The 27578-nt window shown below is 39.4% G+C and overlaps 1 protein-coding gene across 1 annotated transcript; it reads right to left on the reverse strand.

The window, feature by feature from the left end:
* Positions 1-26132, reverse strand: LOC109989113 (regulator of G-protein signaling 3-like). The gene is made up of 27 exons (XM_065966491.1): positions 26006-26132; positions 24229-24426; positions 23898-24147; positions 22727-22925; positions 22597-22647; positions 21863-21921; positions 21544-21638; positions 20099-20152; positions 19653-19713; positions 18094-18217; positions 15949-16217; positions 9140-9221; positions 8391-8496; positions 7997-8093; positions 7490-7759; positions 6676-6715; positions 6298-6566; positions 5790-5873; positions 4630-4741; positions 4310-4479; positions 2887-3481; positions 2576-2799; positions 2295-2341; positions 1865-1963; positions 1706-1767; positions 1423-1589; positions 1-1348 (listed from the first exon to the last, which is right to left on the reverse strand). Exons 1-27 carry the CDS (start codon positions 26032-26034, stop codon positions 1118-1120), a joined length of 4044 nt encoding a protein of 1347 aa, XP_065822563.1. The 5' UTR covers positions 26035-26132; the 3' UTR covers positions 1-1117.
* Positions 26133-27578: the final 1446 nt, after the last annotated feature.

The following is a 27578-nucleotide window of genomic DNA, read 5'->3' on the forward strand; positions in this document are numbered from 1 at the left end:
TCCAACATCATCATCATCATTTATTGTAGAACTGTTTTCAGCTGAATTCATCACACTTCCTTTTTTAATCCTACAGAAAAGCAGATACATCTTTCTTTCACCTTTTAATGATCTTCTGTTACAGCATTTAGGTGTACTCTGACAAAGAACACATTTACTTTAGTTACTTCAGCTACATTTTTACATTTTAAGACTTCAAAAAAGTAGTATTTTTATCCTTGTGTTCAAAGATAAGCTAGAACTGTCGTCAGCTGGTTCTACTCTGTATTTGAATGCATACATTTAAAATGTGACATTAAAACAAGCTGTTTCACTGCATTTTATTTCTCTGATTTATTCATTCATAACCAGACAATTCTGAGACGATCAGCTGATTTCTTAGAAAGTATATGATTACCATCTTTTTAAAGCATGTTGGCATGCTGTCATTAGCTACTTAGCAGTACACTTACAGCCCAGCTGGCTGATGCACCTGCAGGTATTTGTTCATAAACCAAAGTATTGGACACGTTAAATGTTGACCTCATGATGGGGCAGGATGGAAAGTAAGAGTATCATCAAGGTCTTCACAGTTAATTCCATTGGGAACAAGAACATCTAAACCATATTTGATCACAATCTGACCAACAGCCTCAGGTTGTTTGCATATTTCATTAAAACGCAAATGTGAGCCCACCTTGTAAATGTTGAGCCATTTTCAGTCTTGACTAAAGTGGTAGACCAACATTTTTATCTCCTGCCCTAAAGCTACACATCAACAACCTAGCACATTTTCAGTGATATTTAATATTCTAAGTTGGGGTTTCCCCAAGTTAAACATCTTATATTAGAACAAATGATTAGTTAAAATGTGACTGTTATCTGAAATTTTTGTTTGAAGAAACCCTCACTCAGTTTAACCCAGTCACTCAAAAATGAAGTTGATTCACTGTGTCCAATTAAAAAATAAAATAGTTGTTGTTGAGAGAAACAAATTAAAAACCAAACAGTCCAAATGTGAATACCAGAGGTGGAGTTATCAAAACTTTCGATACACTCGATCCTACATTTCCTATAATGCAAATGGATATATTCCTTTAATGTAAGTCTTGCAGCCAGACCCCTGTCCTATGCTCATTCATGACTGGCCCATGGGTACAGGTCCAGCTCTGCTCCTATTGGCTGAACCTGTTGTCTGTATGCCCTGATTGGCCAGCTGAGCATAGAGGTGTGACTTCAGGAATCGTGGGTAGCTGTCAGTCTCCATAAGACCAAAAATCTGATCCTGGGCCAGCTGGAAACAGTCAGGGTTAACTCGAAGCCGCAAGCTCTGATTAGTCGATTCTCTAACAGATGAGTCCACATTGACCTGAAGAAAAAGCAGAGGCGTTAAATGACAAATCATGAGACAAAACAAAGACAGACTGACAGAAAGACAGGCACCTGTCTTGCTGCTTTTGTTGATATGAACTCGTCATAGATTTTTGATGCTCGAATAGCCATCTTGCCGAGTGGTCGTGATCTCTTAAATTTCTCCACAGCCAACCAGAAGTCCAAGTTCTCCTCGCTGAACTCTGACCTCAGAAAATGGCGAAAGACTGCTAGACCATCTGATTAAAGAGAAAAGAGGTTAGAAGACTGTTCAGCCAATGAGCATTGTCATCAAATATGTGTTTCCCCTTACTGATTATTTGTTCAACACAGAAGAAGAATTGTTTTTTCTTACACTGATTGGTCAGCAGTGCTTCGAGACTCTCCGCCCACCTGAGAACCTCCTTTGTAGACGGTCTGAAAAACAAAACAATCAAACCTCAGACACACTGGATCCAGTTGGCCAACAGGAACTTCAACACCTTCTTTGTGACTTGGGGGGGAGGAGTCTTACCTGGTGTTTCTCAGGGCTTTCTCCAAACTGTTACCCTGGAAACAGCTACTGTTTTTTCTTCTCCGTAAAAACGGCAGGCGACTCCGAACATCAGCAGCTCTGAGAAGTGTTAAGACTGTGTGTCAGGAAGTAAACAAGAATAATACTACCTGCAACACATTGTCACTGATTGCTACAAAAAAAAAAATCCATCGAACACCAAGATTATAGTTCACTAACAAAGTGCAACAGTGTCATCCTTTTTATCAACAATAGAAGAAATAGGTTGTGTCCAACACATTCAAACTTAGAAGTTTTCTGTGTCATATTTTTGATGTGACCTGTTGCACATGCTGAGGTGTACAGATGGTGTTTGCTGTATGCATGATTGTGTTGACAGTGTGAGTTTACGTGTGTAGATGTGTGTGAATGTGTGTTTGTGTGTACATACAGATTCTTTGTCTTCCTCCGCAGTTGAAGATTTCTGAGCTCAGCATCCTAAAAAAAAGAAAAAAACCTGTAAGACTTATTTCTAGAGGACTTTAACACTCTGTCCTGATCTTGCTCTGCCTTTTTTTGGTTTTGCAAATGGTTTGATAACCAGGCAATAATGGTCTGATCTCTACTTGTCTTCACTTGTTTCTTCTGTTCTACACTGCTCTCCGTTGGTCTGTCCTGACCTGTACCGATATTTACTCGTTAGTTCTGTTTATTTTCTGTGTTGGTCTCTACCTTGGTGCCGTTGAGAAGCAGCATCATGTGCTGCAGAGACCCCCCCTCTTTTGTCAGCTGTTTCTTCAGTGTGTGGATGGAGGGGCGTCTGGGGGAAGGGCCAGTAGCAAGGTCGAGTTCACAGGTTGCAGGATGGGTAAGTCGGTGGATGGTGCTGTCAGACAGGAAGCGGGGCGATCGAGGTTCCTTCATCAAAGATCCCTCAGAGAGAGAACGTCGTAATACTGACGGATAGAAAAATACAGAACTTTTCATTCACTGACATTTTAACGTTTTTCCGATTTACAGTGTTTCCCAAAGAGCAGACTAACCTGCAGGTCTGTGGGTGGAGATAAACTCCTCAGCACCTCCTCCTTCCTCTTCCTCCTCCTCTTCTTCATCACTCTCAACTTCTTCATATTCCTTCATGTTGAAATGGAGGGGACTAAGCAAAAGGCCCCTCCCCCCAAATCCTCCAACATTTTCTGATGTTTCGGAGGCACTCTCCCCCTCCCCCTGCTGTCGCTCCTCTTCCTCCTCTTCCTCACGTCTCTTCTTCCTCCTCTCCTGGTCCTCTGCCAGTTCTCTCTCCTTCCAAACTGGACTCCTCAGCTTGGAGCAGGAGGGAAGAGGTGGTGGGAGGGGCTTAGTTGTTGTGTTGAAGGCCTTCAGAGGATTTGAGGTGAGGGTTGTGTATGGAGAAAGGGAGGAGAAGGGAGGAGGAGGAGTAGAGGAGGAGGTAAAGGCAGCGCTAGTAGGGTAAGGAGATGGAGAAGGAGGTCTGAAGGTATCACAGAAGGAGGAGGAGAAAGGGGAGGAGGGATTGAGGAGGGGAGGATCAGATGAAGAGTAAGGAGATGAAGGGCGATAGAGGAGATCAGACTGACCAAGAGAGAGGAGGCCAAAGCCTGTGGGAAGATCTGAAAGCTGAGGGGGAAGACAGATGAGGAGAAGGAGGAAGTGGAGGAGGGTTGAAAAGCGAGTGGGAGAATATGAGGAGACAATTAAGGACAGGAAGAGATCAGGGGTTTGTTCCAACTCTGTTTCCCCAAATGTTCTTCACAGTACTAAAACAGGCAGGTTAAGTCCATTCAGAGAATCCCCAATGGGCAGACACAGCTGAACAAACATGTCTGTCTAAAGAATTGTTCACAGAAATTGTTCACAAAAAACTATTTTGGGGTGAGTTGCATGTGTGAACGCAAACAGCCCACATTTTCACTCTGACTTTATCCGGAATGTTTCTCCTGACAGCCGCTTGTTATTTTTACTGCATGACGTACAAGTAATAATTCACCTAGAGCAAGTTGGAGGTTCTGGTGACGTTAATTCGCTGTGATCGGTGCACAACCATATACCATGTAACCTCCATGCACGTAATTAAACTACTGGATGATGTTTTCTGTTTGCAAGTATGTTCTTCTCCTCTATTTTCTTGATATTGTGATTATGTAAAACTAAATATAACATTGATTTAAAAGCAAATATTGTAATTATAATGTCTTATAGCAGACTCTTGTCTTCAACTTCCATATCAACTTTATACAGAACGTCTTGCCTCAGGAGACCCCTGCCCCCTTCTCATTGGACAGGGAGGGATAGAGCTGTGAGGTGCAAGTGTGAACAACCAATTCAGGAGGATTTCAGGGGAAATACTCCTAAAATTATCTGGAAATTTTCAGAAGTTCATATGTGTAAACACCTTATTTGTCTGCCTCTTCAATGCCTCTAAGATTAGAGGTGTCTGTGCATTACCTGGTGGGGGGGTCCGGTGTTGGTGGCGATCAGCTGTAGTTGAATATTGTCATGGAGACAGAGACTGACCCTGACCTTTTGCTCAATGCTGAACGCCTCCAGACTGAACAGACAACGCCAGCAGCCCTGAGAGCTCTGCAAGAAGTAGATCTGGAGGGGCTCGGAGGGCACTGAACACAAACAATACACACAGTAAATACAAAGTACAAATATTATTCACTCAAAGAGAATGACTTTAATTACACAGGTACAATCCTTAAAAATAACTGCCAAAAACTGTGTGTGTGTGTGTGTGTGTGTGTGTGTGTGTGTGTACCCACCCTCTCGTAGCTGCAGAGTGTTCAGATAAACTGGACTCTGTAGGACATTACAGCGTCCAGCTTCATCCTCTCTTGTGAACAGCAGCAGGTCACTGTAAATCAATACTGTCACCTGACACACACACACACACACACACACACACACACACACACACACACACACACACACACACACACACACACACACACACACACACACACACACACACACACACACACACACACACACACACACACACACACACACACACACAAATATTTCAGAAAATGATCATTAACTAGATGTTGATTGTACTTTAATGAGTACAACATGCCAGCAGAGATCTGACATGCTGATACAAAGGCCCCTCTAGCAAACTCAAGCTGTCTTTAGACGTTATAATTTTATAACATGAACATAAACATGATAAAAGTGAGCTGGATTACGTGACACTTGGTCACGTGACACTTGGTTGAAAAAAAGGGGTTTACCAAATGTTAGGTAACATCTTTTGGACAACCGCTCTGGTTATGTTGTGACACGGTGACTCTAAGAAATGTATTGACCTCTTTTCATACGTAAGCGTCTAACTGATATCAGACATATGTATGCTTTAACTCTCAAGATCATGCCCTCACTTTTACTGAAACTTAACGCAGCAGATTCCCAGAAATACATGTGTGTGTGTGTGTGTGTGTGTGTGTGTGTGTGTTTGTGTCAGCAGTGAAATCCATTATTGTGAATCTGATCCTGGCTCGGCTTTTAGAGGTTGTTGAGTCCTTCAGATAAAGGATCTTTTTTTCTCTCACTCGAGGAAAGAAATGTGTTCAATATTCTGTTGTAAAGAAATCAATAATCATCAGGCAGATACAGCCACAGACTCTTTAGTGATTACATTTGCAGTAATATTAGCATTGCTGCTCAAGATTCAGTATTTTATTTCAGTGTGTTCTGCAGACCTGGTTACTTTGGCAGCAGTGCCAAACTCAGCAATAAAAGCAATGTGTTTGTAGATAGAACGTAAGTTATTTCTTCTGCCAATGTGATGTTAGTCAGCTTTACCATTTGTTCAGACGTAAAATGCAGCATACGTCAACATACACTTGTATTCATACTCACTGTTGGCAGTAATATTAGAATCAATCACAGTATACTGTCAGTGTATTTAAATGGTGGCTACCTTTGCAGGCAGCAGATCGCTTTGGTGCAGAACCATTTCCTCTGCCATCAGTAGGGTTCTGTCTGGGCTGCACAGATCCAGAGGCTGAGAACAACGAGAAAAAAACTTGTTAAAAAGAAAACAAGAGGAAAAGTCTGAATGGATACAAGTTTTGAGTTCTAGATTTAGTTTTTTTTAAATCAATTTAAGAATTCTGACATGGTAAAGGTTTTGCCTGTGTTATTTATTAATTATAAACCTTCTGATTACCTCTAAGTTTTTGGGCAGAATAAAGGTACTAGCTTGTGTTATAAAATAAAACATGTGATTTGGTGATAGGTAACCTGTGTTCTAATTTAAATATGAATCTTAGATTACTTCAAGGCTCTAGTTAAGGATAAAGTTTCCCGATTGTGTTATAGGTTAAATTTAAGAGTCATGGATTATTTTAGGATTCTAGGTTAGGTTTAATTAAGGTTCTAGTCTGGGTTATAAATTCGATACATCATCATCAGGTTGAAATTCTGACCTGGACAAATATGGGGAAGATGAGGGTTTTGGGTGCAAGGCTGACATAGGTTCCATAGGTGGAGCAGGGCAGATGTGATTGGACAATGGTACAGTTCTGGTAGTTGCCATAGTTAGTGGCGGGGGACGATATGGAGGAGGTGGTGGTAGTGGGGGGAGGGGGCAGTGTGGAGGTGCAGCCAGAGAACTGTCGCCTTGACGTCCCGGAACGAGGGTCATGGAGGAGGTTTTGACCATGACCTCTGCTGGGGTGAGTCTGGTACAGACGCCCTGGTGATCAACAACACAGGAAATATAATAAGTATAAAATATTTGATCTATGATTGATATATTAATAAAAGTCAAAATGGAGGGACAACATTCAGCATAGACCACGTACCGATCGTTCCATTCCTGTCGTGATAAACTGGCTGCAGCAGCTGAAAAACAGAACAGATAGAAAACATTTTTTCTGAATAAGCAGTTTTAAGGTTCTTCAAATGGTTATTAAAAGTGGTCTATCTAGTTCACCTAAAAAAGTTCTATAGTTCAATAAGGAAACAGAAGTGATGTGGCTCAGATGACAGTTCATAGGTAATGTTTCAGACAGGAGAGTATTTATTTTTAATGTTCTTAAAATTAAAAAAGGTGAAATGTCAACCTTAAATAGGTTACATGTTATGTTGTAAGGAGAATTAGATCAGTTGTTTTCATTTTTTCTATCTCAGGTGAAGGATTCTTAAGTTATTTCATGTGAAAGGGAGCGGTGTTGTACTGGATATAAAAGCCTCATTCATGGCAATTGGTTTTTGCTCCATCAACTCAACTAGTCCATCAAATTTACCTGAAACTTGACCGTTACCAAGGAACCCAAATATTCTCCTGCACTTTGTGCCCATGGTTACCACAGACCAGCTACTTTGTATTGCGTATATTTGCGTGTATGTTTTACATTTTCATCAACCAGTGAAATTAGAGTCTCTGTATCAGAGTGATTAATAAAACGGAGTGATACACATTAAAAGTCCCAGTGACGTTCACTGTCATATCTCATGGAATACCTATTGTCCAATCTGATTACTTGGTCGCAACTAACTGTTGTATAACAGAAGTAAAAACCTAAGACCTGCAGAACATCACTTATCAAAACAGGCAGGCGAGAAGTTCTGGAACTTTTGCATTCAGAGGTAATTCGCATGCCTCCTCGGACTCACCTGTCCTCCTTGATTCACAGGTGATAGTATGATGTAATTATCGCCGTTTGATGATGTCACACGGGTGCCCTTGAGTGTGGTGGTGTGAGGTGAGTACTCGGTCACCTCCTGTTCTCCTCCCTCCTCCTCCTCCTCCTCCTCACGGTTCTCCTTCCTGTCCCTCCATAGGGAACCCAGAGCCCCAAAACTAGACCTGACTCCAAGCCCCTGACCCCGTCTTCGTCCATGTTTACTGTGGGCGGGGTGAGCGAGTAGCTTCCTGCCTGATGTCTGGAACACAGAAAGAGAAGACATAGTAGCATTAGCTTTGCATTAACTCTGCTCCCCTTGCTTAGTAGAATTGTGTCATGTGACTGCAAGGAAAGCCAATAGCAGGCTTCAATAGAGAAAGTAATCATACCATTGACCTGGTGGAAAAAGCAAACCACAGTAAAGCAGACACTTAAGGTAAAAGCACTTAAGTGGCAAAAAATTGCTTGACCTATTAAAAGCCAGCATCAGACTCACCTTGTTGTGTGATGGTTGGTGGAGCAGTGCTTCACAGCCAGACCTCAGTTCAGGTAAACCTCTCCACACCACCATAATGATCTGAGACTGACAACTCCTAAACAGACAGACAGACAGACAGACAGACTTTGAAAGTTTATCCAAAGAATGAAATTAAATTCTCAGAAAATAAATTGAAATTTGAATAATTATTTTCAAATGATACATAGGCTACATATTTTCCTCTTGTATTGAATGTACACATTAAGTGTCTGATACAGCAGGAAACAAGCTATATGTTCACCTGATTGCATACTCACGCGGACCCATTTGATGCAGTGCTCTTAAGTTAAAAAGTCTTGAAAGTAACGAAAAAACTCTTAACAGGAAGTATGTCTTTGAGGTGACAAAATACCTGATGGCATGGGCCACATCAGCACATTTCCAGGTCTCTACAGGAAGTCCATTCAGCTGCAGGACAGAATCTCCCTGACGAAGACCAGAGTGATGAGCTGGACCTCCTATGAACACACACACCAAATGAAAGGAGACTCCTCGTCTGGAACTTCACACAACATTTTAGTCAACGTTAAGATCACATGACTGTGTTTCAGTGTAACTTTAATCTTTTCAGACTGCATCCTGTCTTTACTGATATATATATATATATATATATATATATATATGTATGGTGTTTTAAATGTGTGTTTAAAAGTATGTGTGTGTTAAAGGTGCGTCTCAGGAACATGTTCAGTTGTCTGTTTCAGATGTGTTATAGTTACTAGTGTATTTTAGGCATGTTTCAGATGTACATGTGTGTCAATTGTATGTGATTCTGTTGTGTTTGTGTGTTTCAGGTGTGCACATGTCAAGATGTGCGTTTGAGGTGTATTTCAATGTACATGTTTCTAAAATGTGGTTGTTTTCCGTCTGTGCTTTGTAGATCTGCAGGATTTGGGTCTTTGCTTTTTGGAGATGTACAGTATATTTCTCAAATGTGTGTGTTTCAGGTGTGTTTCATGTATCTTTCAATAGTTTGTGTTTATGGTGATTTATTTCCAGGTGTGTTTTTTCTAAGTATGTTTCAAGTGTGTGTTTCAGTTTTGTGCATTTTTTAAGCTCTGTGTGTATCAGGTGCGTGTGTCAAAAATGTGTGTTTCTTACCAGGGTCGACAGCCTGCACTCTGACTGGAGAGTCGGAACAAATAGTGAATCCAAAGCCATCTTTTCCACGAACTACGTTAACCTGGAGAAACAGTACGCACCTTCAGCTCATAGTATAGATATATACATACAGCATATACAATTATAATAGTATACATACCAAAGTGTTAATATTTTTAATACACAGCCACTGACTATGTGGCTGCCAACATTTGTTGTATTGGTGTCAGATTAAACAGATTATTTCAACATCTTCTCTTCATGTACATATTCCAAAAGATGAACTCTTTTCATGTTTACGACAAAATGTGCCCAACCATCACGCTAAACTGAACATGTGGAGACTGTAAAACAAGAGACTTTAACTTGACACAATTCCTTTAAGCTATGAATGTTACTCATATAAACACTTTCTCAACTTTCAGGTATTATTTCTTCCACGTTAAATCTCTATCCACTTTTTATTTAATACTGACACTCAGGTGTCGCATGGAGAATGAGAACACAACAGAAAACACAAATAAAATGACCTGATTGTAAAAGCATCCGTTACACCTCAAAACACAACATGATTAGTGCCTTTAGAAGCCCTACAGAATTAACCTACAAACATCAATGCTATGAATCAATAAATCATTCAAACAATTGAATCCTAATATCGAACCAAACTCCTTTTCCTTCTCAGATTCTGTCATCCAACTCACTCTTAAACCCTGAGGAGGATTCTTAAAAGCCCAAAAGGATAAAAATTGTCATATGACACTCCTGCTGACTTTGAACAGAGACCCTGCTGCCTCTGTTTCTTCCAGCTCACCCTTAAACATCTGATCTCAGACCAGATGAAACCTTTTCAGAACACAGATTAGATTCTGCTACCATGATTTTTTTTACAACACAGGAAACCAGGTTTTAATTTCAAACAGCAACACACTAGGAACAATGCCGTTCCCCACCTACAGCTCAGGACTGTGTGACCAAATGAATTACACTTTCTCACTGGTGACACAGATTACTGACATTAAAGTGTAGTGTTGTTCATCCATGCAGCTCACATTAGATAATTTTCTGTATCATACTTTTAATATTTAATATGTGAAGATTGATTTTTGACTCCTGATAGGCATGCCGTTTTATTTTAGTTTTATTTATTTATGATTCTGTTAGTAGCGCTGTCATTTCCTGTGTTGTAGTGTAGTTTAAAGACTGGAGGGGGTGCTGTTTCAAGACTCTGCTGGTCTTCACTCATGTTTACAGAGGTGCAATGTTTCTGTCATGTCCAGAGTGAAGGTCTGTCTGGGTCCCAGTCTCCGAGCTGTTTCCATGACTGTGTAAACAGCGTCAGACCGGAGGAAAGGTCGACTCACCCTGAGAGTTTTCTCTGCACAAAGGAACTTAAATGTCCCTGGGTTCAGACTGACAGGATAATATTAAAACTCCTGAGGTAAGGGGAGGGGAGTCTGTTTAAATAGGTATGAGACTCTCAATGTTTGTGTTTCTCTGAGGATCAGTCAGACTCACATGTTCAAATGTGATGGACTAGAAAACACCTCAGGATGACTTCACTGTGACATCATCAGGCCACTGAGCACATCATATAACTGTTAAACCGAGGTTTATTTTTATTACCTATTCAGTGTCACTGTTCTAGTCATGCAGCAACTTGGCTTCAAAACACCTTCAAAAATTTCCAGATTTACTTCCCTGGTTTAAATTCAGGCTGCAGGCTTCACACTGCGGGCAAAAGTGATTTTTTTCTCTCCTATGTGACTCAGGTCTGATTTTTTTACGACCGTGTGGACAGCACAAGTCAAATGAAATCTGCTCTTTTCACATCAGATTTCAGCCACTTTCATACATGGATCCGAATTGGATACAGGTCAGATCTTTCGCAATGTGACCTCTGTCTGAACAGCGAGGTCTGAATGCATGCGACTTCGGCTTCAGTCACTGGCAACACGAGAAACAAGGGGGGCTTAAATGACCAACTGCCTTAAACAGACCCAGACTTTCAAAGTCTGCCGCCAGGAGATCATCACGTTTTAGAAACTCATAGCAAGCTGTGATATTACAAAAATATGAAGTTCAACACATAATGCAACATAAAAACACAGCTGCAGTGAGGAATGAAGGAATTAGTAAGATTTAAAAAAATCTTACTAAATCATCCGAAGATCTGAATATAATAACAGAGATTCTCTCATTAAATGAATTATTTATCATATGTGGTGTGTCTTACATTACATTTAAGACATACAATCTCAGATGCAGATCTGATTATATATACGAAGTGCTTTAGGGATTATAATAAGGAATATGAAAATGTAGATGAAAGCAGTCAGTATGCTTATTTTATATTGTATTATATATTTATTATTATATTATTTTATATTGAAGATATTATAATACCAAAAGTAGAAGACTTCAGTGCTTTGTTTAGTCTCTGTTTCAAGATAATAACTGTAAAGTATTAATTATATAGCCTATTTCTCGATCAACATCAACAGGGGAACCCAACGTTTTTGTCTGTTTGTCTGTCTCTCACAGAGCTCTGTGATCAAGAGATCTTATTGGTCAGTAAACTGAGTTTCATACAGATTGATTTCTTAATTTGAACATTATCCCGATCATAACCTGCTGTGGAGCAGGGTACATGTTCAGGATAAATTACCAGGGTGATCTACCACGGTAAAAAGTGCACCACATTCATACTGAAAATCCAGTGTTAACCCTGAAGTTATCTCGATAACTGTAAAAGGTTTCACTTTCTTTATCAGTCATGGCTACTCGTTTCTCTGATCCGGTCCCATTTCCCTGTCTCAGTTCAGTTTTGCTGACCTGGCCCTGGTTTTGGTTATCTGGTTTCCTAAGTTCAGTTTCTATATCCCAGGTCAGTTTCCTTGGTCTCTTAAAATCCCCTTTCTTATTTCAGTTTCCTGGCCCTGATCCAGTGTCTCATTTCAGTTTTGGGTCCTGGCTCAGTTGCTTCTGGTTAATTATACTTTGACCCTCTTCAGTTTTCAAGTCTTGGTTCAGTATCTCATTCCAGTTTAGTTTTCAGCTCTTGGTTTTGTTTCTTGATCCTTATCCAGTTTCCATGTTCTGTTTCAGTTTCCTGCTTCCAGTTACTCGTCCTGTACTCTGTATAGTTTTTAATTGTTAAATTTCAATTAACTTCCGGTGCAATGTCTTGGTCCCTGTTACATTTCAAGTTCCCACTTAAATATCCCAGGCCTCGGTTCAGCTTCTTGAACCTACAGTAGCTTAGTTTCCAGGTTCTGGTTAATTGTATTTGTCCCTGTTCAGTTCTCTTCCCCATTCAGTTTACTGTTCTCAGTTCATTTTCCAAGTCCTGCTACAATTTTATACCTCCAGTCAAATGTACGATGACATTAAGTGTCCCAATGTTTCCTTTCTATATCCTGATTGAGTTTCCTGTTCCCTGTTATGTTCCCAATCCTGGTTCAGTTATCTGTTTCTGGATCAGTTTCTCAGCTTCCATTTAGTTTTAACCAATCAGTGAATCAACCAGGTGACATCATGAGAACCTGGGCCAATCAGGGGACAATGTTTCCAAACAAAATGGTACTGAAGAGTTAAACTACAGGAATCGCTTTCTGTTTAAACAGCTTAGAGTTTGTGTAGTGATGGACAACATGGAGGAACTATGCCTGTTCAAATACACACTGTAACACACACATTGTAACACACAGACATACTCTCTCTTTCACGGCTGTCAGATGCTGTTTTTCAGTTAAATCATTCAGATTTAATCTGTGTGTGAATTATTGATCAACCTGTCACAAACACACGCCAACACATATGAAGTGCATCTGTAATAAATATGAACATATTAAACATTTATCTGACCTGCTGGACTAGAAACACACACATGCGCGCGCACACACTCTTTTCCGGGAAAAGACAAACAGCCAGCTTTGACATCAAACTGTGCAGCCAATCAGAAGGGATTCTTGTTTCTGGCTGTTTTGTTTGCACATGAATTGTGGTTTTGGTATTGGTCCTTCAGATTACAAATCTGTTAAATCAGATGTCATTTGAAATGCTGCCAATTTAGGACTATCTTTGTATGGGAGAACTAAGAGAAAAATTAAGGTAATGTTTCTCTGGACTGACTAATCTCTAATCTCTAAAAGAAAAAACTCTATTGATCTCTAAAAGTGTCTGTAGTTACTCTACTAATAGAAAAGACATGAGAAGATATCCTCACTGTATGTCTCAGGCTGCTTTATATTATAAGAGAAAATCTATGGCAAACAGACTTTAACGTATATGCACACGTTCTGAGGACAGTGAAGTTTTCATTGCACAGAATTATCCATTACAAAATCAGAAAAACACAACCAAAAAAAAAAAGAAGATGTTCAAGGGTTCAAATGAACAAATAGACCCAGACCTGGGGCAGGTTTTGTCCGATGCAGTCTCGACACAGACGATGGATTGTGTGCATGACAGCAGTTGTTGTTAGTTCAGATCCTGCAGCTCAACTGATCCATCTTCTCCGCCAGCAGGGCCCAAACAGTCAAGAGCAGGGCTAACCCACGTCTAATCCAAATCCAGCAGTAATTTCCAATCTAAATCTGGATTTATGAAGCTAGATCCATGTCTAAACAAAGTTCAGACCTACTGATGCAAGAGTCTCAGCCAGTTTGGCATAATCAGTGTCAGGTCCAAACCACATCTGACTTGTTACCAGAGTAAACAAGGCCTAAATTTCCCGTCCAAAACTATATTCAACCCGCTTCCAGAAGATCCAGGTGGACCAGCGGGTAAGAGGTTCAACCGTGTACTGGATGTTACAGAGCAGAATGTGTGTGTGTGTGTGTGTGTGTGTGTGTGTGTGTGTGTGTATGTATGTGTGGGAACCAGCAGAAGAAGAATAGCAGGAAACACACACACACTCACTCAGACTCGCAAAAACACTGGATGTATCCCTGCGATAAGACACACACTTCCTGAACAGACACATGCATCACACACACGAACACATACACCCCTCCCCGTGTGAACACTGCCATTCAGAATCAGATGGACAAGTCCTTCCCAACAGCAGGATCATAATCTGGATCAGAGGATCAATGACTGCTGCAGGTTTCATCTGGTCAAGGGGAACACTGACATGATGGTGAGATAGTTAGTTAGTTACTCAGCTCATGTGCAGGAACATGAATCTGTTTCCTGCTACTGTCAATCAGTCTGTTTTTACATTTAACCGTGAAAATGAAAACATCCACAGATATCACCCATCACATATATCCAGTGATGGATGTAAAACAAAAATCTGAAATCACAAATATGCAACAGAATATGAATCTTCTGTCTGTTTTTTGTTTTCTCTGACAAACAGAAAATGGAGATTTCATAAGATCACTTAAGTATTCGGGAAAGTTATGGTACTCCAGACTCTATAGAGTGGTCTTTTGAGTGAGCATAATCTGACTCTTATTTTTAACTTTATTCAAAAATATTATTCATGAGCATGTCATTTGGTTATTTTATTGTGACTAAAGTTTGTTTTGAATAATTAATGTTTGGAAGAATATTTAATTACCTTTAGTTATATCAATCCTTAAAATACTTGTGTAAGAAAGTCATCACAGTGGAAAATTTAACATAAGTAGCAATTGCACCAATAGCGTTATTCGTTGGTTTGTACTGTACAGAAGCTCAAGGCTCAGTTAAGGGTTAGAGTTCAAGATACATCATTTTTTTCAGGGTAAATCTCGGTTCAGATCAAGGTTATTGCAGTAAGAGTCCTCACAAATGTAACGGTACGGGTTGTGTATATACTGTGTGAAGAGCAAAAGCAGCATCACTCTATAATTCATCACATGTGAATGTTTGATGAGTCTTTAAAAACAAACAGTAAAACAGCCAGTGTTTCTGATCATTTCATCTCCCATCTGAGTTGTACCTTATAATGCTAGCATGTGAGGTTATTTGAAGGATAGCTCCTTAACAGTCCTGTTCACAAACCTTTCTCAAAAATAATACAATAAGCAGAAGTGACTCCACTTTCGAGTAATTCCATTCTCAAAATCCAGAAGTGAGATTACAGCTAAGTATTTTCTTCTCACAAATTACAGATAATCTCAAATCCTGAGTCACTTCCAACAAGGCCCTGGTGCAGAAAAGCCAATTTATGAAAATACCAAATTTCTAAAATAAATGTTGCGCAAAAAAGTCACATAGATCGTGGTTTGATTTTGTATTAAATAACACAATATGACCAACTAGTTCCAAGTTATGCAAGACCCAGGACAAGACTTATAAGTTTCAACAAATTCCAGTTTCAAACAAGTCTCAAGTACACCAAATCCCAGGATGAGACCATACGTCTTATGTCAAGTTCAGGTCAAATTCAGAGTATAGACCAAGTACAAGGTCCGTCAAGTCACTCGACATGCATGGCCCAAACTCTTAATTTAAGTCCTACATCAGGAACAAAAGGTCCAAAGTAAAGTCCCAAGTATAGCTTAGTGACATTGTTACGTCAAGACAAGCTAGTCTCAAGTAAATGCCTATTTCATGACAATTAAGTCAACTCCCAAATCTAAAATCAAGTCCCAAGTCAAGATTAATGCGGCACAAGAAAGGCAGGTCCAAATTAACTTCGAACCAAAATACCATGAAAAGATTAATGAATCTACAATTCTTTAACAGGTTACAAGATAAACTAGTCCAGAGTCAAGAACATCTGGCCTCATCTATTAAAAACATGCAAATATATATTTATTTTTGTACAGTATAATGTTACAGTGTGTGTCATTTAAAGGCGGCTGTGGACTCACCGTCAATCGTTGGATGCTACTGCTGTCTCTGGTGGCCTGGTGTTGGTTTGTGTTGGCATACAGAGAGGACAGGTAGCTGCTATAGTTTGCGTTGACTGGTCTGGAGCTGTAGTTGACATTGGTGGGGTCAAGGCTGTGGTTTGTCAGGTCTTTGAGTCCCGTGGTTGTGGTGGTGGTGGTGTAGTTTGACAGGCTGGTAGCTGTTGCGGTGGTTGTAATGCAGTTCAGGTCTGTATCTTGAGCTGAGTCTGGAGTCTTTCTGAGGTCTCCTGGAAGTAGATAACCACCATCATCATCGTTACCTGCAGAATCATCCCAGGACCAGGCAGTGTTCTTCCAGAACATACTGACTGTCCTTCAACCAGACCAGATTATGACAGACAGGGCCAATTGGAACACACCAGATCACTTCGAAAGCTAGTTCTATATCACAAGTTCCCTGAAGTCGCCTGCAAGTAAAAAAAGTTGGCGATCTGAAAGACAATCAGATACTCAAGCGACCATTCAGATCCTGAACCAACAACTTGCAGATATTAAACCAGAAATCACAGCCAAGGTTTTAACTTCTAATCTCTGTGCATGATAGTCCACCAGTCAGGATTCAACTCTGCTTGACTCACTACAGTAGAAACCACTTCCATTTATAGCGGGATACTCCTTTGAGAAAGGTCTGGATCGTTGGTCATGTAAGTCCCTGGTGATGGAGTAAAATCACAAGTACAAGCACTGCTGACTAGGGTTCTGTCTGATGATACTCCTGACAGTCACTCTGATACTACGAGAACTCCAGCTGCAACAAACACACATAAAAGATAAAAGCGTCTTTTTCCTCTGCTCGTCTTTTGTCCCGTCTCCCTCTCTATGATCATCCGGGGCGAACGAATGTCAGATCTCAGTGTGATGTCAGAGAGCGAGGGAGAGCATGAGAGGGTTTGCTCTGTTGGGAGGGGTAAATGGAGATAGATGGAGTCAAGAGAGAGAGCAAGGGGGTGGTCGGGAGATATAGGGACAGAGGTATTGTGAGGGTCACATGGTTACTGTGCAGCTTCTCATCACCATGGTAACCATGTGGACCCCTGGGGAGAGAGAAAGAGAATAAGAGAACAGGAGTCAGTTTTAATCTATATCGACTCCTGCTCGCTCAACCCTCTCTCCCACATCACACTAAAAATAGCCTTGAAAAAAACATATAGTTTCACATATGGGACACAGTGTGTGTGTGTTTTGTGTGTATGTGTGTGTATGTGTGTATGTGTGTATGTGTGTATGTGTGTGTGTGTGTGTGTGTGTGTGTGTGTGTGTGTGTGTGTGTGTGTGTGGGGAGGGGGGGGGGTAGTTCTGTCAGAGCTAATAAAGCTAACATGATAGTCCATGTGTGACCACAGCTGAACATATCTCGGACTGTTACTATGTTTACATGATGTTCATATAAACCCCAATACTGCTGTCTGCTCAGTTTGACTCATTCATCAGCACAAGATCGGTTTGCCAAGTTCAGAGTTTCACTTAGGAGCTGCAAACTAATGTGGCTTTTACTCAAATGGTCTGCAATTATTCAGAGAAATAAAGTCAAACAGGTAGAGTCTCTGTTCTTAATTTTGTGGCGCTGATCAATAATCCTAAAAAAATCATGACAGAAAAGCTTCTTGTTTCACACAAGAATACCTATATTAGCAGCACAGTAAATTGTGGTTGTTTACCAAGGAAGTAGTACAGTGTTAGTGTTGGCACTGCTACTAGCTGCATGCTCTTGGAATATGTATTACGCTAGCTCTGCTAATTTCTCAGTGGCATATGTACCATGTTTGCAGTTGGCACTGTTATGTTAGTTAGCACTAGCTAATGTTGTTTATGTAAGCTGTTAGCACTTCTAGCTGCTGTCTCTCACCTGAATATGTATGATGTTTGCTTTAGCTCTAGAAAAAGCAATAGTGGCATTGCTTTTTCTTTTTGGCTGAAGTATCATTTCAGATTATTTACTGCTCCCAGCTGCTGTTTCTAACTGGAAGAAGTAACCTTTCACGTTAGCTGTCGGGACTAGAGTTCACCATTAAACATGAATTGGCCTAATTAAGATTGTATTTCAAAATGTCAATGATTTTTGAAGATAACCGGCTGTGAGTATTGTCACAGATCTTAACTCACCACAGTGGGTTGGTACATCCACATTCTCATCGCTCCTCATTGGTTTATTTCGCTGTGATGTCACTCTCAGATGTTTGCTCAGCCCAAAATCCTCCCCCAACAGGTAGAACCAACCAGTGACAGGCTGCCAGCACATAAAATGAAATTTTCTTTTTTATTATTTTTTTTCTGTTCATAACTTGAGCTTTGTCACACTCTTCAAAACATAACCTTCAAGATTAAACAGAAATACTGGTTCTGGTCATTAATGTAGATTTTCCTTACTGGGTTCAAAGTCAACAAAAAAATAGTCTTTAAATGCAAGTGTGTTTCACTGGACCTGGCACTTGAATTTCCTTCAGGATTATTCAAGTTATGACTGGTGCAAGTCTATTTGAGGAACTCGACTGGCACACTGGATGGGACTGCACTGGCACATCTTGTCCATCACTTGTTTATTCATCTCCAAACTACAACCACCTTCATTGCAAAGCTTACAATGCAACTCAGGCAGGGCATCATGTTTGTATAAGCCTTTTATGTTAACCCTCCTGTTCTATTTGTCAACTGCTAACAATTAGATTTTAGTGTAGTTACAAAACTATACTGTAACCACAATTATATCAGCTAGAAATAATGTTACCATACAAATTAATTGTAGTTACTTATGTGTATGTATGTATGTATGTATGAAAGGCATTAAGTTGGGTGAGGTCATGTTTACAGTAAGAAAATCTGTGCCTGTAAACTGTGAGTTGTTAACTTTTTACTTAAAACCAGGGCTGTTTGGGTCTTATTACATTGTCAGCCTCATTCAAAATAAAGACTTTAAAAACTATCTGCCATCACATGGCATCCTTTGTGTCTATTGAATGTGATTAATTATTAATGAACATTTCCCTCAGTTATCACATTCCTGTTTCATAAAGATGTGGACAGATGATCCACATCGACATAATTGATTTTGTTTAAATAAAGTTGTATTCAAACACTTTCTGTTGTCTGATTGACTGTCTGTACGGTCTTGCTCTTTTACAGTTGTGTTGAACAATGCCCATGATATACACATATTGAATATGTGTATCCCTTTTGTGTTTGTTTGTTTTTGCATCCTTGTTGATAAAAACAACATGGACGCAAACAGAAACCACAAATCCTTGGAACCTTTATTGTCCACGTTCTTTATTACAGGCTACTTATTGTCTCAATTCATAAATCAAATACTGTATGTGTTCTATAAAACAAAACTTTGAAATATATTATCTATTCACATCAGGGCAGATGACTCTGATCTTTAAAGATGGCCTGCCTATCACAAAGTGCAAGAAAACCACATTGATTTGCTGATCAGAGATCTGTGTCTAAAACATAACATTTTACATAAAACTGTTCAATCAAATTATCAAGCATTTCAATTTATGGTCATCTCTCTTTATCAGGGTTAGAAGAGAAAAGGGGATAAATGAATCTCATGTTAAATTTGACATTATGGCATCATATGACCACCTGTTTGATCAATTCATATGGTTTACAATAAGGGTTTGCCTACAGCCAATCAGAGCTAAACATTTAAAACTGACCTTAGAAGAGGAGACAAGAGAACCAATCCCAAAGCTCATACAGCCAATCAGCTGTCTGCACCTGAAAGAGGACAGAGAAAAGAGGGAAAGTCAACACAAAGTACACATGATTATAGGATGAATTAACTACAACTCCTGGAAGTCTTAGACACTTGGGTGTTACAATGACCCAATATTGAGTTCACAAGAGTTCCTAAAAGGTGACCTGCAATCAAAACCTTGACGACAGGTTGTCACTGGACAACTTTGACTAAACTAACTTAAAATGAGTCTTAGGAAGTTATAAAGAATATATTTGAATACTAATTTCCTCTGCCCTGTTCTATCAGGTTTGTTTTCTGGTCTAAATCTAGCCCCATCTGGAGAGAAGGTGGAGGCCTGTCCATAGTTGAGTCAGTGAGGAACAGGGGAGGCGGGGCTTCAGCTGATCTGACATCATAACTGACCTGCTGAATACCGAAACCAACAATCTGCTCCTGATGAGGTCATCACTGGTACACCTAAAAAACACAGAAACAAAACGGCTAAACACAGAGATAACATCGTCAACTTCAACTGTTTCACTCTATGAACGCTTATATACACACAAATATTGTATATAAATATATACACAATACTGACAGAGAGAGGTCTCATGAGGACCTATGATGCTTACTTCAAGCTCAATACGGCCTACTTCTTTCAGGATTCAACTTTATCAGCTTTGAATGATTTATAACTCAATTACATCTGTATTTTTGAAATATTGGCCCTATATGCAGCCCCTTACAGTAGTTCAGCTTCTGTCTAAAACAAGCCAATCTAACTACTGTCCCTTCTTAAAAGCCTTTCTTCTGATTGGCTATCTCTGATACTGCATGCCTGCAAAGAGGAAACAGAGGCAACAACAAGCAGCGGTTGGAGTAAGACAATGTTGGAAATCAAGTATTAAAGGCCAAGTGAAGCCTGCACATATGAAGATTTACTTTATTGATCCCGCAAGGGGAAATTCTGTTTTTACACTCTGTAAGTCATGCAATACACACATAGGCTGAAATATACACATGCACAAACAGGATCCTATGGACATGCACCTAAGTATTTGACCCTCGTGACTTAGGAACATACAGAGTACCTGAAAGCTTAGCTTAGAAAAATTAAAAAGCCATTTGAAATTACGTTTCAATGGTTTACAAATCCATGCGAATGGATTTCGAAAATGGGCTCATCTTCGGTTTCAGATTATAGATTATTTTTTCTGTGAAACACAGAATTGTCAAACTGCATTTTCAAAATAATAGAAGTTTAAAGAATTTTTTATTTTTAATTTCTCCTCATTTAATGCATAGAGACACCATTTTACTGTTTTATTTTTAATCCTACACTCTAGCATATGTTGGTATGAGACAAAGATAAGATAAGATACATTTTTATGGGGAACACACTGTGAGTCATTAAACTGTTGCTCAGTTCTGTTACATTTCTAAGAGGTTGACCTAATTAGGCAAAAAGGCATAATAAGGTTTAATTAAGCAAAGATTTAGACTTATTTCTGTCTTAAAGAGACATCATTTCATTTCTAGGACATTACATTTAGTCTGGGTAATTTCACTTAAGCACAATATGTATTTTTTCTTTGTTAAATCAAGTGTTTCAGATTGTTTTTCAAGAAGATTGAAGATATTATTTCTTAATATTCTGTTTGAGCAATATTTTTTTATTTTTTTATTTATTTTATCCTTTTATTTTAGCTGATGTCTTTTATGTTTTTGCTTTTCACTAAGCATCTTTTTAATGCAAAATCCTAAATCCTAAATACAAAGAGGTGTGTGTGTGTGCGTGTGTGTGTGTGTGTGTGTGTGTGTGTGTGTGTGTGTGTGTGTGTGTGTGTGTGTGTGTCTGTCTGTCTCACAGTATAAAGCTGTGGTTGTATTCTGGGTTCTTGTTGTTCCAGACAGTTGGAGTTTTCATCCTGGTGCTGTAGTCAACGTTAGGGGTCACCACCAGCTACAAATAGGCACACGTACGCCCACCCACACACAAACACATACCCAAACAAACAAACACACGCACACACACACACACACACAGGGTGACAGGACCAACAAGAGGTACATCTTGTAAAACAAAATATTAAATCAAATCCAGTTAATAATAACTCCAATAAAAGGCAGGTTGTTATTGGCTCTAATCTCATTCTGAGTACCTGTCATCTCGACATCATTTCTTACCTTGACATAGGAGTCACATGACTGCTGAGATTTTCCCATCAGCCCCCTTGCATCATGGACTGCAGAGAGATAGTAAAAAACACCCCTTTATCAGTCAACAAACACAAGTGACAAACTGACAGAAGAAGGGATTGACTGGCTCGAAACCCACTATTTTAATGATACATCAGAAAGACATGTATGAAGTAATAGAGGGGTGTGGAGGATCTACAACCATTGGCTGACCAGTTAATGGTGAACAACAAACTGTTTTTTGTTGCTACAAATTTTCATCTGTTCTTAGACCCCTCTTAGACCCATAACATATCTCAAAGAACTATTAGATCCTCAAGAACCCGTCTCACCAATAAGACTCTGCTGCCTTCTGCTGGTTGACTGATGAACAACCTGCTCGTCCTTTTATTGACCAGATTGTTTATCAGTCTCTGTCTACCTAGTGTTGAGATTATTCAATACAATTGTTGTGTATTATTGTTAAGAAGCTATTGAATATTTAACGGGCCATAAGGTCTCTACTCTGTGCTGTCAGTATGTGTGTTGATTGCTGACAAACCTGTACAGTTCTGTAAAGAAGAACTTTCCATTCGGGAAATTAAGTCTAAGTCTCAGTCTATATAGTTATGATGTTTGATGGGTGCATTTTCAAAAGTAGGTGAAAGTCTTCAGTCCTGTTGACTCTTGAACATTTTATCCAACATTAAAGCTCTCTTCTGATTGGCTGCTGCATCACTTACTGTAAATTTTGAGCTGCCCCGCCTCTGGAGTGATTGACAATCGCAGCTGACCTAAAGAGAAAGAGAGACCAATAGATTATATCTAATCAAAAAACAGAACAGGATTGATTTACTTATTTATTTATCTTACCTCTCTCTCTGAACAAAGATGGGTGGATCTTTCTCCTCTTTCTGGTCCGAGTCTCAGTTGTCCCTGCAGGCTTGGACCTGATCCTTTGTGGAGCCCCCTCTCCTCTGCAGGGTTCTTGGTTCTGGTCTCTCTCAGACCCCCTGCTCCTGGCCTCTGGGAACCGATCTGAGACCAGACCTGCTGTAGACCTGGACCTGAACTGGCTCAGAACACAGCAATATGGATCAGTTGGAAGTTCAAAAACAGGATTAGACAAAGACCCTGTCAATCAATTGTATTCAAAACAATATTCACAAAGCATCAAACCAAACCATAATCAATTAGTGTGTCTGTGTGTCTGTGTGTGTGTGTGTGTGTGTGTGTGTGTGTGTGTATGTATGTGCATTTGTGTGTTTGCATTGGAAAGACTGTTCAAAGTTTTACTCTCTGTGTAGCCTCTTTCACACATGCAGTCCTAAATAATTCTATTTTCAAGTGTCTGCTCCAGAATTTTCCAAAGTTCTAGTTCACACTTGTCCCTCACAACCTTAAATTATTCCAGTCGGATGAGGGGTATGGTGGGCAGGACATGACACTAAAGCACACTGTAGAAGTCTCAATATTTACACAGAAACTCGCTATGATGAAAGTTTTTGCAGTTGCATAATTTCTATGAGTTATTGGAAATATTTACAGTATCAATGCAAGGGTGGAAAATAACATATTGGTCGGCAGAAAAGACTCAACGAATGGGATTCGTCAAGTGGCATGAACGCCAAATTGCCTCGCACATAATAACACCACATCTTGTGGCTGTTACCAATCCAATCATGTGGTCACAACTTGAAGATGAAGTGTTTCATTAAGACGTTGTGCTCGCTGTTTACCTGGACATTTGTTCAGTTTACACAGCAGCATCGATATTTGCTCATAAAAGACAGAGTGCCTTGCTGTTCCCTACATCAGCCCTCACAAACAGAAGTTGTCGAAACTAATTGTATCCAGTGTGCAGTGTCAGTTAAAAAATGTTTATCCGATTCTTTCCGCACATGCAGTTCACCCCGAAAATGTCGGGAAATCTTCAAGAGTTTTTGTGTAAGTGTGAAAATAACTGTGTGGATACGGATTGTGTTGTTGCGTTTGGTCTGTTTGGACTAATCCGTTCAAATTGGTGCCGTTTTCTCCAACTGACCTGGGTTCGTCTCCTCTGGTACAGCTGGGTCTCTGTGGATCCTGGACCAGCCTGGTCCATGTAACCTTTATACAATCTAGACCCTCTGAGCTCTGTAGTCTGGACTGAAGTCTTGATCCTGGTCTTCCTGATTCGAGCCTCTTTGATTTCAGGTCTGCAGGACTGGATGACCACTCCAGACATGAATCCAGACCCAATTGCAGATCCATTCCTGACCTTGGTCCTGGGTCGTGATCCAGACTGTGGAAACCTGCAGAATTTAAAGTTTTTTTATTGGTTTATGATCAATGATCAGCATCCAGTGATGAAGAGGATGTTAATGGAGATTCACCGTCTGTGTTCTTTTTGAAGGTTCTGTATTCTTGTGTTCCTCTGCAGACATTCGCCTCGATCAATGTTCTCCTCACAGCCTTCATCCATCCTTCTCCTTCTGTGCTTCATCTCCTCCTCCTCTCTGCACCTCCTCTTACAGGCTGGAGGCTGACATTGGGCCTCCTGGTGCAGCTGGAGGACAGCTCCACCACAGGGCCTATCAGAGGACAGCATGTGTTAAATATGACCACAAGGGGTCACCACACAATAAGTGTGTTTATTATTGAACATGTGTTTGTTGATCAAACTTAATCATTTTACTCTTTTTTTCTTTTCATGGTGGTCACAATCCCTGTAATCCAAGGTAAGGCATGTGTGTTTATCAGAAAACATTACGAGTCGACAAGTTGGGACATATGATAACAAAGATTTCTTGACAATTTTAACCTGGTGCTCCCAGTCTGGGAGGTATAAAACAACAACCAGGGGCACATTTCTTTCTTTCTTTCTTTCCTTAAAGTCTTCTTTCTTTTCAGAGTCAATAAATCATATCTAGCTTTATATAAAAATGTTTGTGGATCACAGTTTGGGTTTTTATGCATCACATTTCAGGTTGTTAACGTGACAAAGAAATGAACTGGAGCAGGAAGTGAAGCTGCAACTCATCACACTGATTGAAACTAATGAAGGGGATAGGGGATTACCAGATCTCACACACACACACACACACACACACACACACACACACACACACACACACACACACACACACACACACACACACACACACACACACACACACACACACACACACACACTCTCTAACTTGTCCTCGAAGGGGCCACTGCTCCTCACATTCTTACATTTGTTTTTGCCTAAAGTATTTCAAAACTCTATTACATTGAATCTGATTTAGATCTCTGAGGAGGGAAATGTAATAAATCAGCAAATAAGGAAACATATAGTCAAAGAATATCAACAGCACAAACACACTGTTCAGAAGTCTGCTCATTAACAGGTAAAATAAGTAAAACACTTCTTTAAAGTCTTGTGCTTTGTAAAGAGGTCATACATCAGTCTTTGTTGAACACTGGATGAATTCAGCACGTTGAGCCTTTAGAGTCTTATGAAACTAACTCAAGCAGGAAACATCAGTATGACCTAGATGACCTGACCTGACAGCAGTAAACATGACTGTGCGTCTGCTGCACAAAACAGACAGGCTGCTGATGAAAAAATGTTTTTTTTACTCTTTATATTACTCTTCAATAGGCCTACTCCCCTCTCTTCTTTAAAAAACACACTAACTCTGGTTTCTCAAAAAACAACAAAGTTTGAGCTCCTCTAAAAGATTTTACCCTGTAAATCAATTTTTTTTCCACATGAAACTGAGGTTTGTTTCTCTTTTTAAACACATTTTTAAAGAAAAAAACAAATTAGGTTTAGTTTGGAACCTGTCAGCTCCTGTGATTTAACCTCCTTTACTCCTTTAAACTCCTCTGAAGACAACAAAGAGGGTTGGACAGTCACTCAGAAGCTGCCTTTCCACATCAGGAACTCTTCCATGGTTGTTTTGAATTTACAAGATAATCAGTGTGTTTTTAACCTCTAAAAACCAGTTTCTGTTTTAAAGTTAAAAATTTAACTTCTCAATCATTAAAACAAATATGGCTCTTTAATACAACTTTAAATCAGCTCAGCTAACTTTTGTCTTATTATCTAACTGACCTTTATATTTCCTCAAGTAGACACAGGAGATGTTATTCCAAGTTTTAAATGAACAAGTTCAGTCTCACCTTTTTCTGCTGTAAGGAGACACATCCATTAAAACTCACACTGAGTAAAAAGAACTTAACTCTTCAGATAACTAACAGTCAAACTAACGGCTCCTCTCTTTCTGCTTTTACTCAGTTTGTGTTTCTTCTAACTTTCCCTCTGGAGGAAAAATTCAAACCAGGAGCAGATTTACATCTGGTCAAGTTAAAGTAAACAAACATGCCCATTTCCTGTTTGCCCTTTCAACATTAAAGCCTTACTTTTTTAAATAACTTCAAACTCACATTAGACTGACAAAAACAATCTGCACAAGTTCAACCTCTTTTCACTAACTTTTCTGTATCACATAATCTTTCTTAAGGGACTGTGATGTACATTTTTTGATCACTTTGATAACCTCTCATATGTTATGAAATAAAATAGAGATTAAATTATGTGATTAAAAGCTTCAAAGTAGCTTGAAAGGATTTTTTTTTGTTCAATAATTGCATTTCAGTGTAACCTGTTTTAACAATTACAAAGAGAACCTATTACTAAAATCAGTTCGCATGTCAGTTATGAATGAAGTAGGAGAATCCACACTTATAATAATGATCAATCTAAAAAAAGTGAAGTCATGGATCATTTCAGATCAATAACCAGAACTATTAACAAGTTAGCATTCTGATCCGTACCATGGCTGGATTTAACCTCATGCTTTTACTGTGAAAAACTGTGCTCAGTTTACTGTGACGTTGATGTTTCTTTTAGTCTCACACATGTGTTTGTTATTAACAGAGAGAGGCGGGGGGTCGTTTCCACAGCAACAAACCAAACTGCAAAAAAAGTCAAAAAAGTGAGAATTTGTCATCCCAGTGTTTCCTGATCCACACAACACCGCACATGTTTGTAACACTGAGTGAAAGATACACCAATAATAACAGAAAACAGAGTTAAAGGTTTTAAATTTGATTGAAATTTGTTTTCACGATAAGTAGATATATTTATCAATCAAAGCATTGACTGACAACAATATACAGATGGATATTGCATGGTGAACAGATCTAAACTCCTATAAAATGTTTTATTGTTTTTTTTTTTTGTTTGAATGCTTTTTGTTTGTTTTTTCATGCTTGGTTTAGGGGTTAACTCAACTAAACTCAACTATTTATATGGCACCTTAACATGCAGCCCATAGTGCTTCACAGTTACAAAAAGATTGAGAATAAGAACCCTTCCTTTAGCTAAAACGTGCATGACATAAATGGTTTTGTATTCACTTCTTGTAAACCTGCTGGATGCCAATAAAAAGCTAAATAAAAATAATCATTTTTACATTTTGCTGATTTATGCTTCCTTAAAACAAAACTAATATTCCTGTCATGAGGTCGTAGGCTATACTTGAAGTTCTTATAGTTTCCTACATGTTCTGAGGAATTATCACATCTGGGACAAGTTTAATCTAAAAATGTTGTATTGCTCTCACTTCCATGTTGAAGGTTATGTTACCACGAAGCGTTGTGCAACAGGATTTGCGGCACATTTGAGGCAGTAAATCCAAAAGTATTTCCCAGATTATTAAAATGACATCAACTCGTAAAATCAAATGAAAAT

The sequence above is a fragment of the Labrus bergylta genome, chromosome 2 (assembly GCF_963930695.1).
Source record: "Labrus bergylta chromosome 2, fLabBer1.1, whole genome shotgun sequence".
Taxonomy (NCBI): Eukaryota; Metazoa; Chordata; class Actinopteri; order Labriformes; family Labridae; genus Labrus; species Labrus bergylta.